An 18,599-nucleotide genomic window follows, 5' to 3' on the forward strand; every position below is an offset into this window, starting at 1 on the left:
AAACTTTCTAACTCATATTTATACACACATATAGTCAGGATTGATAAATAATTTTGCTTTGTACATTTAATAAAATAAACAGTATCATGTAATACATTTTACATGCTTTTTTAAATTCAGTGTTATGCTTCTGAGACCTGTCTACCTTGATATGTATTAACTGGGTTTATTCCGATTTAACTTCTGTATGGTATCCCTTTGTGATGGCTAATTTTATGTGTCTGCTACAGTACCTAGTCAATTGAATACTAATTTCGGTGCAGCCGGGTAGGAATTGTCGATGTGGCTAACTACCCGTAGACTTTAAGAGATTACCCTCAGAAATCTGAGTGGGCTTCCTTCAGTCGGCTGAAAGGCTCTAAGAATGAAACTGGGGTTCCCTGAGGAAAAAGACCTTCCACTCGTAGACTCCAGGCTGCCCGGCTGCCCCATAATTTCACACCTTCCAGGCCGCACAGCAGCGTGAGCTGGTTTCTGGACTTCCTCTACCGAGAGACATTTAGGCGGCTTCCAGGTTTTTGCTAACACCAACTGTGTGGCAAGAAGCTGTCGATGTCTCCTTGTGCATGTGGGTGAGAATTCTCCTAGAAACACAACTGCTGGGGCATGGGGTACGTGAAGATTTTTCGGGTTTGTTAGCTACTGCCGAATACTTTCTCCGAAGTGGCTGCTGCAATCTGTGCTCCTACAACCGCTGTGCTATTTTACCACAATCACCAACACCTGGTGTCATACTTTTTTTGCCCAATGGGTGAAAAACAGTACTTTTTTTTTTTTTAAGTACAGTAAACCGTTTCCCTTGTCAGCATTAAAAAAAGGACACAGGACTGGAACTATCTAAGCAGGGGAAGAGAAACAATGAAAGGTGGTTTTTATCCTCAGCTCTCAAGTCTATCATGGAATAAAGTCATTAGTGACTTTTGTCCTTTTCACCACAGGGTGAGAAGAGGCACCAAAAGCGTGGATCATGCCTGCAATCAAGCCAGTCTGGGCTGTGGCCTCCCCTCCCTGCCCCCATCTCTGTGCTCCAGGCCAATGGCCTCTGGGCTGTGCTCGGAACAGGCCAAACCAATTCCACCACAGGGATCCTGCACCTGCTCTCCTTCTGCCTGGAGGCCCTTCTCCTGGATACCCACCCACCTGGGTCTCAGAGACAGCTTCCTCCACCCTCCTCCTCCCGCCCTCTCTCCAGCTGTTTCCTCTTTCTCTTTCATCAAAAGGTTTGTCACTACCTTACAGGATATTACCTGTTTACTCTGTCTCCTTAGTAGAAACTAAGGAAATTAAGTAAATTAAGGCCAAGGACCACTGCACCTCCAGCACCAAGAACAGTACCTGGACTATCTAATGCCCAAGGTATACTCGCAGCAGCAGTTTTTGAATTCTTTTAAAATTATATGAGATGTATGTGCTCGTGGACGAATCAGCTGCATCACATGCCTTCAGCTCATCTGAACACACAGACACAATAACCCAGTGGGCTGATTAGCCACAGCAAGGATTGGTGGAGTGAGGTAATGCACTGCTCGCAGATTCATTAGCTCAACGTAACAGCTCCAACAGAGGCTCATAGAAGCTGCAAGATTCTGCCCTCTACCTACTAAGTCATAACAGGCTTACAAAATCTCCAAGTGCCATATCTTTCCTTGTGAACTTTGCTCCCCAACCCTATGTTTTTCCAAGTTGACATTTAAATTACTTTTTAAGTATTAGGCAATAACACAGTCCTTAAAAAAATACGTTGCTGGAAACAACCCAAATGTCCATTAACTGGTGAATAGATGAAAAGACTATAATTTTATAGTTTATAAGTTACACCTCAATAAAGCTATTAAAAAAAAACAGCAACAACAACAATCCAGCAACAACAAAACCCTGCTCTTCTCGACATCCCAGGCTGCTAAGGGTTCAGGCTCTAAATCCTCAATGCTGAGAAATGCCACAAAGCTGTGGTTTCTAACTAGCCTGCCCACAGAAGACCCAGATGTGCTGAGATGCAGGTCATCCACTGTCCTCTGTGAACACTGGTCCAGGACCAGACAGAACAATGCTCCTGGTCTGCAGAGCATGTATGCCCATGTAGCTGTTAGCAGCAACTTCCGCTGCTCAATCAGTTAGATCCATTAGTAGAAAAAGATAACCCAGCTATTTTGAGACCAATCTCCTGCTTGGCAGTTATCTTTCCAGCTATGATTGGGGAAGGAGTTTGGCAAAAATGTTTCTCCATTTTCTTTTTCTCTGGCAAAAAATCATTACCGTGTCCCTCTAGAAGGACAGTTTCATAGGAAATCTTCAGTCCACAGAGGGAACCCCACTCCATGAAACTTTCACTATGACTTAAACACTGTTTTGCCTTCCTTCTTCCTTTCCTTTCTTTATTCATAACCAGGCTTTGGTTTGTAGATAATTATTTCTGCAAAAGTGGTCCTTCATTCAGAGGGCAAAGGGCATGCCAGAAATGAAGCCACGAGGCGCCAAGGGTTCCATGGCTTCCCCCCCCCAGCAACATGATCTCTGCACCAGAAGCCACTGGGCTAGTGGTCAGTAAAGAACAGGGCCACCTCTTTGGGCTTTGCCTCTCCTAGAACATTCTGAGAGAGTTCTGAGAGCATCTGGTAGATCCCAAGCTCCTTTAAGAACCAACCAGGTGATGAAAACCAGTGTGATCAGAACCAGAAAGGTACATCTTGCTGCTTCTTAAGATCCATTACTAGAAGCAATTACATCTCCGGGACCTTTTATTTCATTGGTTAAAGAAACAGATTTCTGTGACAAAACTCCACCTTCCCTACTCATTTAGGCAGCAAGAACTGCTCTGAAGCCAAAGCACAATTAAGCAAAACAAAAAGGTCCCAACATATTGGTGTGAGAAAGAAGTGTGTTCTATAACTGTTCAAACGTTTTGGAAGAAATTATCAAACATGTCAAGAAAATGAGGCCCCAGAGCTATTCCACCCAGTAAACTAGTGTACTAGTTTTCAATTGTTATTTTTAAAGAAAATTGTGGAGGGAGAACCATGTTATAGGTAATAAGTGTTCATGACCATCTGATAACATAACTTGGGGGAAAAAAATGGCCTGAACCCTATTCAACACTTTCCTTCCAGTGAAGGAAAGTTTCATTTTACTTTAAACACTAGACAAAAGTTTCACATGTGTCTATGAGGGGAATCATTTGAAACCACGTTTCCTTGTAGTTTTTTTTTTTAAATTTATTTTTGGCTGCATTAGGTCTTCGTTGCTGCGCGCAGGCTTTCTCTAGTTGTGGCGAGTGGGGGTTACTCTTCACTGTGGTGCGCGGGCTTCTCATTGCGGTGGCTTCTCTTGTTGAGGAGCACGAGCTCTAGGCGCATGGGCTTCAGTAGTTGTGCCACACAGGCTCAGTAGTTGTGGCTCGTGGGCTCTAGAGCACAGGCTCAGTAGTTGTGGCATGAGGGCTCTAGAGTGCAGGCTCAGTAGTTGTGGCACACAGGCTTAGCTGCTCTGCAGCATGTGAGATCTTCCCAGACCGGGGCTCGAACCCATGTTCCCTGCATTGGTTGGTGGATTCTTAACCACTGCGCCAGCAGGGAAGCCCTTCCTTGTAATTTTAAGTATAGATGATTACACTGGGTCCAAGGTCCAGCAGGTGCTGTAACTCCATATAGCTGCACGTTATTTCCTGGCAGCACTAAACACCCTTTCCAGGCTGAGAGTAGGCAATCCTAGCTTACTAACTACCAATGCTATCAGACATGGTAGCAGTGTCTGGCCCACGCTGGCCTCCATCAGCAAGAGGATTTGGGGACCTACCCCAGATTTCAAGCAACTTTTGGACCTTGAACTTTAGAGGAAGTAGTACCTGTGAGACTAAAGTAAAAAATCACTTCTTGGGCTTCCCTGGTGGCGCAGCGGTTGACAGTCCGCCTGCCGATGCAGGGGACACGGGTTCGTGCCCTGGTCTGGGAAGATCCCACATGCCGCGGAGCGGCTGGGCCCATGAGCCATGGCTGCTGAGCCTGCACGTCCAGAGCCTGTGCTCCGCAACAGGAGAGGCCACAACAGTGAGAGGCCCGCGTATGGTTAAAAAAAAAAAAAAAAAAAAAAAAAAATCACTTCTTGAAACTCCAGCTATGATAATATTAGCATTCATTTTTGCTTGGTTCCTACAGGTCCATGTTCTTATTTGAAAGAATGGAAATAATCCTTCCTATAAGCCACAGTGCTAGGACAACTCTTACATAACTTTCGATCAGAATCTGGAAATTTGCTTCTTTCCTGGTATTTGTGTGTGTGTGTGTGTGTGTGTGTGTGTGTGTGTGTGAGTGAGAGAGAGAGTGAGAGAGTGAGAGTGAGAGAGAGAGAGAGAGAGAGGGAGAGAGGGAGAGAGGGAGAGAGGGAGAGAGGGAGAGAGGGAGGGGGGGAGGGAGGGAGGGAGGGAGGGAGGGAGGGAGGGAGGGAGGGAGATCATGGCAAGTATTAGAGAACACGTACTTATGTATCACTCCACTAACTTGTAAAGTCCTCACGTTTGGGCCTTTGAAACAACTACACACTTGTTCACTCTTTAGTACACACATACAGTGAGCCTAACCTTATGTTGGGTGTACAGAACCCAAAGATGAATGAGGTAAGAGTTCCAGCCCTTGAAAATGCATGGTCGGGACTTCCCTGGCAGTCCAGTGATTAAGACTTCGCCTTCCAGTGCAGGGGATGCAGGTTTGATCCCTGGTCGGGGAGCTAAGATCACACATGCCTCACAGCCAAAAAGCCAAAACATAAAACAGAAGCAATATTGTAACAAATTCAATAAAGACTTTAAAAATGGTACACATAAAGAAAAAAAATCTTTTAAAAAAAAAAAAGAAAAGAAAATGCATGGTCTAAGGGAGACAGGTATGAAAAAATACCCAGGCAATCTAGATTAACATAGTGAAAATAAGAAATGCAAAACACCTTTAATATAACTTGAAAATCATTTAGAAATATATAACTTTACCACAGATAGATGGTGTGTATTAAAGAAACAGTAACTGATTAGTTACTGGGTTTAAAATAGCTGTTGACAGACATACACTTTGAAGGCTACAGGGCGCGCTAGACCATTTGGTTAAGTGTTCTTGCCTGCCTGATTATTATTAATTTTAAAAGGTGTGTCATGGAATAAAAAGCAAGCAATGAATTTACAGGAAAGAATGTCTCATGTGCTCAGTTGCATTTGTTTAGAAAGTCCCCAAGTACTTAACGAGGAACAGGAACTTTACCAGATCAAAGTATAGTTGACTCTTGAACAATATGAGGCGTAGGGGTGCCCACGCTCCCCACAGTTGAAAATCTGAGTATAGATGGCCCTCCGTATCCACAGATTCAATCAATGCGATGGTGCAATACTGTAGTATTTACTATTGAGAAAAATCCAAGTATAAGCAAACCTGTACAAATTCAAACCCGTGTTGTTCAAGCGTCAGCGGTAAATTGCTGATTTCATATCGCAAGCGACATTCCTTTTTTTAGTTCACTAGTTCTTTCCAAACACCACTCTTACATAATATCTGGAATAATTCTAATGAACTGCCCTCAATAAGATCCTGTGAGACAGGTCGTTCTGCTTTGCATTAAAATCCCAGCCCTTGGGACTTCCCTGGTGGTGCAGCGGACAAGACTCCATGCTCCCAACGCAGGGGGCCCAGGTTTGATCCCTGGTCAGGGAACCAGATCCCACATGCATGCTGCAACTAAGAGTTAGCATGCCACAACTAAGGAGCTGACAAGCCTCAACTAAGGAGCCCGCCTACCGCAGCTAAGACTCGGGGCAAACAAATAAATTAAAAAAAAAAAAAAAATCCCAGCCCTTGCAATCTGAGAAATATTGTTCAAAAACCCAAAATAATGTAAAAATAGTTCAAGTTTGTTAAATACAGTTCTGATACCAGTAAGGGGAATCAAAACTTCTAAAACTTTTGTTGCTTTGTTTTCATCTACTTCTCTCATATAGCCAACTTTCCAAAGACTTCTTACAAACTGCCTAAGAAACTCTTCTTCACTCTTCTTAACCTGCTCATACATCACTCTTTTCCTCCTTTCTTCCAATACTGGGACAAAGCAAACAAAGTCTGAAGAACGGAACTGGTAAAGGCAGGACGCCTCTGATACTGCTGGAGGTGGGGGGAAGGAGCAAGAACGCAGAATTGATGATCCCGGGCAGGCCAAGGCGGAGGGGAAAGGCTGGCATTGTTGTCCTGTCATAAACTATAAACTTTAGAAAAGCACAGGCTGTTTCTTCTCTAGGGTGGTTTCCAGTGGTGACCACAGTGCTTGGTACAGCCTGGGGCACAAGAAGAGAGCTGCAGAAGGAATAAATGTAGGTGGGAAGCTTAGTTAGTGCATCCCTAACAGATGCTCAGAACACGGTAGCTGTGATTGTTAGTGCCATCTCAGTCTCACTGGCCATGGAGCAGGTGAGGATTTAGTTACAACTGTGAGATAAGCATACATCCGTACTTATTCAACAAATATTTCTGAGTTCTTACTGTGCCAACAGCACAATGAGAGATTTCAAAAAATCCTCAAGGAGTGTACAGCTCGTCGATTGAGAGACAAATTTGTGCCAATAATATTAATACTATTCTTTTACCTGCCTATGTGTCAGTCACTCTACTAGATGCTGAGGATAAGCAGTAAACAAAACACATGAAAATCAATGCACGTAGGGTGGTATGGTCCAGCAAACACAAGCTACTACTGCTCGCAGCCAACACACTGTTCTAAGAGCTTTCGTTCATTATTATGTTTAATCTTCACAACAACCATATGAGGTGGGTACTATCCTCACCCTTGTTCACAGATGTGAAAATTGAAGGCAAGGTCAAATGGAGGAATATGGCATTATCAAGTACATACCAGAAAGTGGGGTAACACAAAGGATGGACTGTTTTGCTGAAGAAGTCATCTGTCTCAGGGGCACAACAGTTGGACTGTCATGTAAGAACAGCATTTTGCATGTTTAAAGTGTTCACACACTTAGAAATATATTGTACCATCAGACATAGTTACGGCCGGCACCTCAAGCTGCTCCCAGTGTAAGATGAAGCCCGCAAAAAATACACCATTTGGTCAATTGAAACCATTAAAAAAATTTTTTTTAAATTGCAGCACTTAAATATAAGGAATTATCATTGCGATTTTCCTGATTCTTTTCTGTCACTTGAGTTTTTGCATCCAGAAATGGATTGGTCTGTTAGCTTAGGTCTCAGGCAGCCGAATCCGAGAGGTGACCAGGGTTGTCTCTGGTCCTCCTCTCCCCTCCCTTCCCCCAGCCCCCCCCGGACTGGAGCTTCTCTTCTCCTAACTCAGGAGGGGGCTGCTCCATCCGGAAGGTCAAAGGGAAGCACTTAGGGTGGCTAGTAGCTGAGATCTGTCCTGACCCACACCCAGGTCTTTTTCATGTTTATTATAGGCAATATGTTCTTATCATCTGAACTTTTATCCCTTCTTACTTTGGCAGGTTGTTAATACCAATTTTGTACCTTTTCTGGTCCATCTTACTGCTTTCGTACAGTTCAAGGATACAGCTGCACTCGAAGTGGATCAGCTGCTTGCAACATTAGGAGTAAGACTTTGAAAAGACAGTTGTAAGAACTAGAATTTGGTTCTCAGTTTTGTTGAATTTTTCTTCTGTTGCACTCACAGTCTCAGGTTAGTAAAAGTTAAAAATGTACCCGCATAAGTAAAAATTAAGAGAAAATGGTAAGATTTTAAATTAGGTTTACCCTCAGAAGGTTAATTTGCGAAACAGAGGTAGAAAGTGGCACACTTTACCTTAGTTTTTAAAACTTTTTATCCATTAAAACGGAATAGATTTATCAATTTCTAGGGGTTTTTTTTTTAGCTTAAGTATTATAAAAGTGACCCGCTCACATAAAATGTAAACACCCCAGAAGGTCGACTGTAAGTAAGAAGTAAAAGCCCCTTGCCCCCTGCCCTAGAGCTAACCACAGCTAGCCGTTAATATTTTTATTGGAGGAATTGCTACTGTTTAGGGACTTTTAACCCCCAAATTACCATATAAATAAAACCAGTTTAAGCAACAAACCCAGAAGTATCTTCACCCACTGGCTGTTCTCTCTCAGAACACAGCTCTAGAAGGCCCTGAGCAATCCCTTACATCTCTGAGGGGTGCTTATTTATTTTGCTTCCTAGATTGGGAACACATTCTGGTAATATTTTTCATTTATTTTGGAACGAGAGAGAAACCAGTAACATTTCATCTCATTTCCACAACTCTTACCTTTAACCATAAAGATCTGAGTTACAACCAGAACACAGTCCTTAAAATAAGGATAAACCAGAAAGACCGACTCAAGGTCTGGAAAACATAAAGAGAAGTATAAAATCAAGGCTGAGGAAAGTAAGAACAGAAACATACAGGCCTCAGGGGCCACAGAGCTGTAATTACTCTGGACACATCTACAAGTACAAAGTTTATAGGGGAAATTATACCCGGTAGTGCTAGACATGAAATCTAGGGTGTTCTCCCAGCCAATGTCCACAAGCTACTCTATGTTATAGGTATACATGTTCTACTACTTTTTTTTTAAACCCTCTAAAGGTTATTAAAAAAAAAAAAGAAAAAAAGGAAGCAGTTTTAAAAGACCTACTTAATTGGTTGAGGTTCAGGAAAGGTACATTCTCACAGGATCAGATTACAGCATAAATTGGGGCAAGTCTTCTGGAGGGCATTTTGCAATGTATCACAAATATGCTCTACAATGTTGACTACCCTTTGACCCACAACTCCTGCTGGGGATTTAGCTTAAGGAAAAGATCCCAGATTTGTGCAAAGCTTTACCTGCAATGACGTTCAGTGCAGTACTTTAATAGCAAAGCATTGGCAACCATCTTACATCCAAGAAAAGGGGAGTGGATCAATAAATTCTGATGAAGAATGGAGAGTCATCAAAGTGATGAAGCACACAATACTGACTGACATGGAAAGATGTACTGATACTAGAAAGAGTGACAGTAAGAGTTAACAGTGTGGGATTCTGGGTGACTTTTACTTTTGGTGTAAATATTCATAGAAATTTTGGAAATTCTCTGGTATCAGAAAAAAATATAGTTTTAAAGAGCCTCTGAGGTTAAAACCAACACACACATGTAAATTAATAAAACATGAATGACTGTGGGAAATGCTGAGAAGTATAATCTGGGGGACTTGTTCACAAACATGTACAATCTAAGTGGGGAGAAGACCCAAATTAAAAGTAACAGGGACTTCCCTGGTGGTCCAGTGGCTGGGACTCCACGCTCCCAGTGCAGGGGGTCCAGGTTCGATCCCTGGTCGGGGAACTAGATCCCGCATGCATGGGGGATCTACTAACTACAGTGGAGTTAGATCTACTAACTACAACCACTACAGTGATATGGATGAATCCAACAGACACACTGGGTGAAAGAAGGCAGACAAAATAAGCCAAACTAATTAGCGCTGCTAGAAGTCAGGAGAGCAGTTATCTTGGAGGGGACACAGTGACTGGCAGGGGCCATGAGAGGGACTCTGGGGGCTGGTCGTGGTCTACTTCTTGATCTGGGTGCTGGTTACACACGTGGGTTCAGTTTGTGACAATTTAGTGAGCTCTATACACCTAAGCAAACCTTTCAGTGTGCATATTAAAGTTCAATAAAAAGTTTTAGAAATAAGAATGGATGGGCTTCCCTGGTGGCGCAGTGATTGAGAATCTGCCTGCCGATGCAGGGGATGCGGGTTCGAGCCCTGGTCTGGGAAGATCCCACATGCCACGGAGCAACTAGGCCCGTGAGCCACAACTACTGAGCCTGTGCGTCTGGAGCCTGTGCTCCACAACAAGAGAGGCCGTGATAGTGAAAGGCCCGTGCACTGCGATGAAGAGTGGACCCCGCTTGCTGCAACTAGAGAAAGCCCTCGCACAGAAATGAAGACCCAACACAGCTAAAAATAAATAAATAAATATTTAAAAAAAAAAAAAAAAGAATGGATAAGCAACAAGGTCCTGCTGTATAGCACAGGGAACTATTAAACCAGAATGGAAAAGGATTTTTAAAAGAATGTACATATATGTGTAACTGAATCACTGTGCTGCTGTACAGCAGAAGTTAACACAGCATTGTAAATCAACTATACTTCAATAAAAATAAAAGTTTTAGAAATAAAAATATATACATTTGCAAATGTTAACAGATAAGTTAAATGAATATTTGTGCTGCTTTTATAATGATTTTTACTTTTGAAGTGCAGAATAAATACCTGTGTGGAATGTTGAGGGGAAGAAAATCCAACTGGTTGCAATTGCACAGACATTAGGTTTCCCCTGCAGGTCTGCCTGCAGCTCATTACGATAAAAGTGCAAGGCAAGAATTAATGCCTAATCCTGGAATAATGTCACAAGTGTAAACTCAAAAGCAACCTGAAACTCGGTGTCACAAGTCCAAGTGGCCCCAGCCTTCATTAAAAAGGACGTTGCTCTGTCTGCTTAGCAATGTTATTGTAGTTCTAAAACCTCTTTCCAATCAAGAAAAATGTTATGACAAGAAAGGACATTCAGTGTTTGGCTTTGTGTTTTCATTTTACCATAAAAAAAGCTACAATACTGGGCTGTGCGGTTTAATATTCGATACCTGGCAACGCTTTCTGCCGCTACCTGGCACCTGATTCTTACAATCCCCTTTTTTAGTCATCATGGAGCCAAGAGCAAGTTGTCTGGTCTTCTGCAAGTCCCATTTTATCTTCAGCATACCCGAAGAAAGTAGTGTTATGGCGGGAACACAGGAAGATATCAAGTAGCCTACACAACAACAACAATAAACATAAACAGCAACTGAAAGCTTCAAAAGCTAGACCTATATGCCACAGTCCACACTGGAAGCCAACCAGGCAGGGACTTTCACTTACATGTCCCCACTTAAACCCAAGTCGAGAAAATAAACCACCCTTACACAAACAAAACCTAGCACATAGGCCTAGACCACTCGCTTTACCCAGTGAAAGAACAAAAGTACCTCATTTTCTTATTTAAAGAAAGGTTTGTTCAAAACACGTCAATGATGATAAGTTAACGATGACAAACTTCTGCGTGACATCTTAGATGACTGAAGTATGAAAATGTATTTGGTTTGTGCATTTGTTGGCCACTACAAGCTAAATTTCTATACAAAAAAGGAGAGGGATGGAGGCTGGCAGGGGAACTGGCATGTGGGCACTGGTCTCTCACAGACTTTGGGCCTCACCTTCTCAATGGTATACAAGATCCATGTCCACCTAGATGGCTGATGTACACTTCGAATGAAACACAGTGTCAAGGGAGGGAGAGGGGAGACTGGCACAGGACAGGTGCTAATGAAATTAATTAAATGTTCATTTATTCAACAAATATGTACACCTACTAGGTGCCAGGAATTGTTCTAATTGCTCAGAACACAACCAAACAAAGCTTCTTTCCTTTGGGAGCTCACATTCTAGTTGGAGTAGGAATAAACATATATGATAAGTAAATATATATTACATGCTAAGGTCATAAGCACTGTGGGGAGTGGGGGAAGGTAAAGTAGGCTTAGGTGGGACTGGAAGATGGATGGCATCATCTGGGATTTTAAAGCTGTGTGAGTGGGACTCTGAGAAGGTGGCATTTAAACAAAGACCTCTGTGTCCCCTTCCCCATCACTGCTGCTTCAGCAAGATTAATGTAGGGGTGACATCCCTGGATGACATCACATCCAGCCCTCCTCAACTTCCTAAGACCAACAGTTCTAACTTCTAGGAAGGTTGTGGCTACTTTTTTGCGTGTGTGTGGTTACTTTTAATTAAGGGTTTTTTTTTGAACTTTACTTCTTCCTTGTACCACTAAAGCACGTACTCATTAGAAAACCATACAAAATCACAAGCAAGCTGCTGTGGGAAAATTATGGGCATAGTATAGGCTGAAGAGTGGGGAGGGAGAGGGATCTTTGGCTTAATTCTAATTAGCAACAGTGACACTACCTGACATTTTGGGACTTACTGCCATGCCATTTGTTTGTGACGCCATAAAATACACATCTTCCCGGGATCTAGCATGGCTCTCCAGTAATCATTTGTCTAAGTATACATTTTAGAAAACTCAGCAAATGTTTAAATAAATATTTAAAGGTATTTGATACTGCATACAGAGGATCACACCACTTTATAATTCCTCCTTTTCTCTAAAGTATTCCTTTTTTTCAAAGTTAGAAAAATTTGAGTATTAAAAAAAAAATCTAAAACCCATGTAAGTCATAAAATCTCATTTGCAGGTGGCTTTTGTAAACACACCTGGTTAGGTTGTGTTTCTATTAGTAAAACATTCTGGTTTGCCAGGTAACATAAAGGAGACCTCTTTTCTAGGTTCATCAACACTGCAGGGAGATTTTTACCATATTAAAGTTAAATTGTTTTCAGCTTTCGTCTTTGTGGGGTGGGGGAGGGGAAGAACCCAAAGAGGAGGTGGTGAAAGGATGGTGGGCTTTCAATCAGACCTGTGAACATAAAATTTCACTGTGCATTTCCATCATAGTCAAAGCGTGAGCTAGCAGCATCCACTTCATAGATTACATATAAACTTGTTATCTGGAGCTGTAAATTATTATCCCACCATCCCAACCTAAAGATGACCCCAAACATTAACGAGGAAATGGTGATTAAAGTCAGTCAATAAACATCTGTGAGCTTTTTGTATCTTTTAAGACACCTGGGAGTAGAAAGCAATAAGGTACTGGTCTCTAATCTTCAGTGTATTACAGCCTTTCAAAATATGAAAATGATTTACAATGCTTTATGTCTATAAATACACATAACCAAAACTATAAAATCCACACTTTTTCCCTCCTGCCTCAGTTCTTTGAGTAATGCGACATTGGCATTTGTGTCACTGTAATTCACTTGAGTACAGTCCCTCCACTGAGTCACCACTAAAAGTGAAAGTCAGGAAGAACTGGGAGAAAAAGCAGAGAAGAGTGACTTCAGGATTGCATGCCAGATTTGGTATCTCAGGTTGGAAAGATATATGTGTCTGTGTTTTGGAGGCAGGAGGAGCACAACTCCACTCAAATTTGCAATGATCTGCATTCCTCACAAAAGTACAGTTTTACCGTCCTTAACTGGACAGTCATCAGAGTAGCCACTACTCCCAAGTCCAAGAGTAAAAATGTTATATTTACACACTTCATCAACATGCCCACTTCCTACCCCACCATCTTCAGGATCATTTAAATATTAAACAATCTCAACCCAAAGGTAAAACTTTAACATTCAAATTTCTGGGATTTCTAAACACTGCCCCTCTATTAAGGAAACATGAACAAGGAACGGATTTTGGTCACATTTACTTACTGAGCCCCCAAATACCATGACAACTGTACCTACTGTATCTACCTATGCAGTATAATCTACATATGACAGTATTTGTGTATCCAGATGAAGGGAACCAATCTTTTAAACTTCGAAGGATTATGAAACTATTTTCATGCTTTTATTCTTAGCCAACAAAAGTCAATAAACTCTGATTTCAGGAATTCACTCAGACCTTGCAAAACTAGAAACTAAATTTTAGGGTTAAAAAAAAAACCTATAAAAAATGACCCAACTGTGGGTCTTAAAAATGGCTACAAATGAATTTAGAGAACTTGAGTTCCATGAGCCTAAGCCGAATTAAAACAAAAGTTGTTTTGTATTCTATTAATATCAGATGATTAAACACATATCTTATTTCAACTGGAATTCATTTATAAGTACTTAAACTTACTAAACTGGCCACTAATCCTAAAACTGTTCGTTTCTGGAAACATTCGCTCGTAATAAGTGAAAGTTAAGAGAATGACCATCGACGCATTCCTTGAGGTTAGGTCTATTTTATTCAAACCTCGGGCGTTCTTTGACTCCCATAACCTCACAAAATAATCGACGTCTAAAAAGCCAAGCTGAACTTAAAGCTGCGTGAGGCAGGGTCTCAGAGGGAGCGCCCCCCGGAGGCCCCCGCGCCGAGCTCAGCTCACCTGGCGCTTGTTAATTACCTGGGAGTTTCCCCCCTACATTCTCAGAGGAAACTCGAGCTTGGCTCTTTGCTCTCCGAGAGCTTAATCGCCGCAGCCACGCCGGCGCGGTCACCGACCCCAAGGAGAAGCTGGGGAGGAGGACGCGCCCCAGGGGCGACACAAGACGCCCCCGCCCCCAACTCTCCCCACAGACGTTTGCTTGTGAAATGTGTAATCTGTTGGGCGTCTCCAGCGCTGGGAGGGGAGAGGAGGGGGAGGGGAGAAGGGGAGAGGATGGGGGAGGGAAGGACATTCCCGCGTAAAGTCCCCTCCTCACCCCGAAGGTGAAAAATCCCGACCGTCTCCCCCGGCGAGGACTGCCGGCCGCCGGCGGGGCCTCCCCGCTTCCCCGGCCTCGAACCCCCGTGCCTCCACTATCCCCGGGACTCCCGCCCTCGAACCCCGAACCCCGGCACTCCCAGGGTCCTGGGCCGCCCCGGGCCAGCTTACCCGGTAGGTGCTCTCCGTGAGCCGGTTCACCTCCTCCGGCCCCCGCGACATGGCTGCAGCCGCCGGGCTGGCGAGCGCGGGAGAACGCGGCCGGGCCTCGTGGCCGCCCGACCCTGGGCGGCGGGAACGCCGGGGCGCGGCTGAGGGGCCCTCGAGGGTCAGCCGCCTCCACAGCCGTCGGCCGGGGAGTGCAGGCGCGCGCCTCCGCGTCCGAAACGTCAAAACTTGCAGCGCTACCGCCACCGCCGCAGCCGCCCTGGAGGAACTGAGGAGAAGCGGCCCAACCCTTCTGGAGCGAGCAGGGCTGGCCAAGCGGCCCCACCTGAGGCGGGCGGGGTGGGCGGGGCGGCCGCGAGGCGGGGCGGCCCGAGTGGGCGGGACTACCCCACCTGAGGCGGCAGGGGCAGTGGGAAGGAGGCGGGCCGAGCGGGCGGCCCGTGGTGGGCGGGTCAGTGAGGCCCGTGTGGGCGGGGCAGAGGCGCGCTGAGCCAAGTGAGCCGAGCAACTCTTCTTGAGGCGGTGGGTGGGCGGAGTGTAGCGGCCCCCATGTGGGCGGGGCGAAGGTGAGCTGGGTCAACCGTCCCCACCTGAGGCGCACTGGGCCGCTGGGGCGCTGGGGCCCGGACCCCGCGAGGCTGTTCTGCTTGGAGCCCATACCGAAGTCCGTCAGGCCTTTGTGGTCCTAGAGCCCTGTAGTGCCCCTCTCAGTACGGGCGACGAATGCCCTGACACCCACGCTCTCCGCGGGCGCTACCCCCAGCTGCCTTTTGGGGACTCGGAAAGAGGGTCCCACGTCCCCCAGTTGTATTGATTTCCCTGCTTGACCCCTTCCTGCGCACCCGTGTCCCTGACCTCAAAGATCTGCGGGACCCCAGGACATAGGCTCTCATAGGTGGAGGAAAGGGGCTGCCACTTGCAGCCCTTTTTGGAAGCTCCTGATATATGAAAAAATTAATAAATGCCACGATCTGGTTACAGAAATAGCAGTACGTTTTTAAACTTTGCTCTAAGAAGGACCTTTAATTCAATGCGATGTAACCGTGCTATTCACAAGATCGTGCTATTCACAAGATCGAGATTTAGAAGACCGTGGTGAGTGCAGGTGTTGTGGAGTAACTCCCCGTTCTGTCTCCATCCCAGCCCCAGCCCAGACCCTGAGGATCCAGAAAAGTTTCCCGTTTTCCGAGCGGGAAGCACGGCTTCGTATCTGAGACACTCACCCAACAGGGCAGGAGATCTTATGCTGGATTTTAAAAACTTCTATCTGGGTGCAATTTCATCTTTCATGGGCTTGTTAGGTCATGAGGCTTCTAAACTGCTCCTGTTATAAAATTCACTGGGAAATGTACACAAAGAAAGCACTGTGTGACCTAGGTGGGAACACCAGAGCATGAGATGCAGCTGGACTTAGAACCAACAACTTGGACTCTGGGACAATGTTATCAGGTTTTGCAAGCTATAAAGCATATCATGCTTGGGAACCAAAAGGTTATGTGTCCTTGGGTGTTGGGGGAAATAACACAACAGCCCTAGGCTTCAGGCAGTGGAAGCAGCTGCCTCTTTCCTAACAGGTTTCCAGCATTTGACTCATAAGATTTGCCAGGTGGGTTTTATTTGCCATATTGAGTGAACTGATGACCGTATCATTATCACCGTTACCTATTGGGCTCTTCAAGGATGTCTGTCCGTTTTTATTTAAACTTGAAAATCGCTGCCTTAACTTTGCAGGTCAGGTTGGTTACCTTTTGTTTTAGAACCTCCCTCTGTGCCTTCTGATGAATGGGGTCATTTCACCCTTTGCTGCAAGGCAGTCAGCCGACTGCCGAGGAGCCGGAAAGAGAGCAGAGGCTTAACCTTTAACACCCCACAGCTCAGCATTGTGGTTTGGGGCAATTAATAAACCACCATAAAACCAGCACATGCCTCAGATGGCCCAGTTTGATTTCCAAGGTTGGAATTTGATTGAAGGACCAGGTTCACAGTTGTATGCAAATCTTCAAACAGATATTTAACTGTCATATTGAACTCTTTAGAAGTCTTAGAGGATGGTCAGCTCTTGGTCTCTACCGACATCAGGACTAGGGCCACTCAGTCCCAAATAACAGGAGAGTATTGATTATCTGCTCTGTGCCAGGGGCTCTTCTGGGGGCAGGAGGAGTGCAGAGCGTACTGGCCTTGACCCAAGCCTTTCATACATGTGCAGGAGGTAGAATTTAAGGAGGACTGCAATGAAAGCTGTAGTAGAGGTACAGTCAAATGTGCTATAGGTTTAAAAAGATGGGCGCACTCTCCAAAGGCCATTTGTATTAGGCTCTTCAGGTGTGTGGTTTCATGCAAACTTGAAAACCCTCAGTCTTAGTTGTTCTGAGATTTCATGATGCTCAGCGTGAAGTAAAGTGAATCAATAGAAAGGAATGACTCAGGAGAAGGTGAGAGGCAGATTCTGTCTGCTGAGAAAGCACTGCAGCTGCTCTCCAACTGCCCGGAACCCCGGCCCGAAGGGCTGACCTGGCCTCAGAGGAGATCAGCTCCACACCTTCAGGGGCAGGCAACCAAGCTTTCCTCTCTTAGCTCCTGCTTCCGTTTAAATAACCAAAAATCCTGTTTATGTTAACAAAAGTTGTAAGATGCAATTGCCGGTGACAACATCAATAAGATTTTGAAAGCCCCACTCCAAACTGTCTCTTGTTTTGAGGTTTATGCCTTTTTGGTTTTGGCCGTGTCGTGCAGCTTGTAGGATCTTAGTTCCCCGACTGGTGCCCCCTGCATTGGGAGCACAGTCTTAAATTAACCACTGGACCACCAAGGAAGTCCAAGGTTTATGCCTTTTTCTGAACTTACTGTGGGGCCTGCCAATGGGCTCTCTGCCTTGATGGGTGCCCTGGGATGTCCACAAGAATTCCACTATGTTTTGTGACCGAAGGGGTCCAAGCCGATAATAGCAATTTGGGGCAAATTACCATTTAAGACCCAGAGATTAGATGTGGCTTTAAGTGTTCCTATTCTGAAAAGCAAATGTAAATTGAAAACTCACTTGCCTTTCTGTAACTTCCTTCCAATCCAAGCAACACTAACTTCTCCAGCATGCCAAATTTATTTCTGCTGTAGAGTTGGTTTTTTTTTTCCCCTAAGTTCCCCAACTAGGGATTGAGCCATGCCCTCAGCAATGAAAGCACAGAGTCCTAACCACTGGACTGCCAGGGAATTTCCCTGCTGTAGAGCTTTTCACTAGCTGTTCCCTCTGCCTAGAATGTTCTCCCCACTACAGTATTTCCCTGTAATGTGGATTTCAGCCTACAGGGACCTTCCTTCACAACCACTACATCTGCTTTCTGTCTCAGTAAATTTGCCTATTATGAACATTTCATATAAATGGAATCATACCATATATGGTTGTTACAATTGGTTTCTTTCACTTAGTACAGAGTTTTCAAGGTTCATCCTTGTTGTAGCATCTAACACTACATCATTCTTTTTGATTGCCGAATAATATTCCATTGTATGGATAAACCACATTTGTTTATGCATTCATCCATTGATGGACATTCAGGTTGTTTCCACTTTTGGCTATTGTGAATAATACTGCTGTGACCATTTGTGTATAAGTTTTTGTGTGGATGTATATTTTCACTTCTTTTATGTACATGCATGGGAGTAGATTTGCTGGGTCATAAGATCATTGTGTGCTTAGCATTTTTAAGAATCACCAAACTGTTTTTCAAAGTGGCTGCATCATTTTACATTTCCACCAGCAATGTATGAGCGTTCCACATCTTTGTCAACACTTGTTATTGTCTTTCTTTTTGATTATAGCTATCCTACAGGGTTTGAATTGTGGTTTTCATTTGCATTTCCCTAGTGGCTAATGATGTTGAGCGTTTTTCATGTACTTCTTGTATATCATCTTTGGAGAAATGTCTATTCAGATCCTTGGCCCTTTTTTAAAGTGTTATTTTATCTTCTTATTGAGTCATCAGAGTTCTTTATTTATTCTGGATACAAGTCCCTTATCAGATACATAGATTCACAAATATTTTCTCCTTTTCTATGGGTTGTCCTTTGAAGCACAAAAACATTTTAAGTCCTATTTA

The 18,599-nt window shown here is 44.2% G+C and overlaps 1 protein-coding gene across 5 annotated transcripts in view; it reads right to left on the reverse strand.

Annotated features, from left to right (window-relative positions):
* The window catches only part of BAIAP2L1 (BAR/IMD domain containing adaptor protein 2 like 1), an 88,934-nt gene extending 74,131 nt beyond the window's left edge, over window positions 1-14,803 (reverse strand). For 2 of the 5 annotated variants that reach the window (XM_019930671.3, XM_019930670.3), the window contains exon 1: window positions 14,509-14,802. In XM_019930671.3, coding sequence (XP_019786230.1) covers window positions 14,509-14,559 — 51 coding nt within the window. In that variant the 5' untranslated portion in view covers window positions 14,560-14,802. Of the gene's footprint in view, window positions 1-14,508 lie in introns of all 5 variants that reach the window. The other 3 variants (XM_019930674.3, XM_019930673.3, XM_019930672.3) reach the window with 2 other exon arrangements.
* Window positions 14,804-18,599: the final 3,796 nt, after the last annotated feature.

This window comes from Tursiops truncatus, chromosome 15 (genome assembly GCF_011762595.2).
Source record: "Tursiops truncatus isolate mTurTru1 chromosome 15, mTurTru1.mat.Y, whole genome shotgun sequence".
NCBI classification, from domain to species: domain Eukaryota; kingdom Metazoa; phylum Chordata; class Mammalia; order Artiodactyla; family Delphinidae; genus Tursiops; species Tursiops truncatus.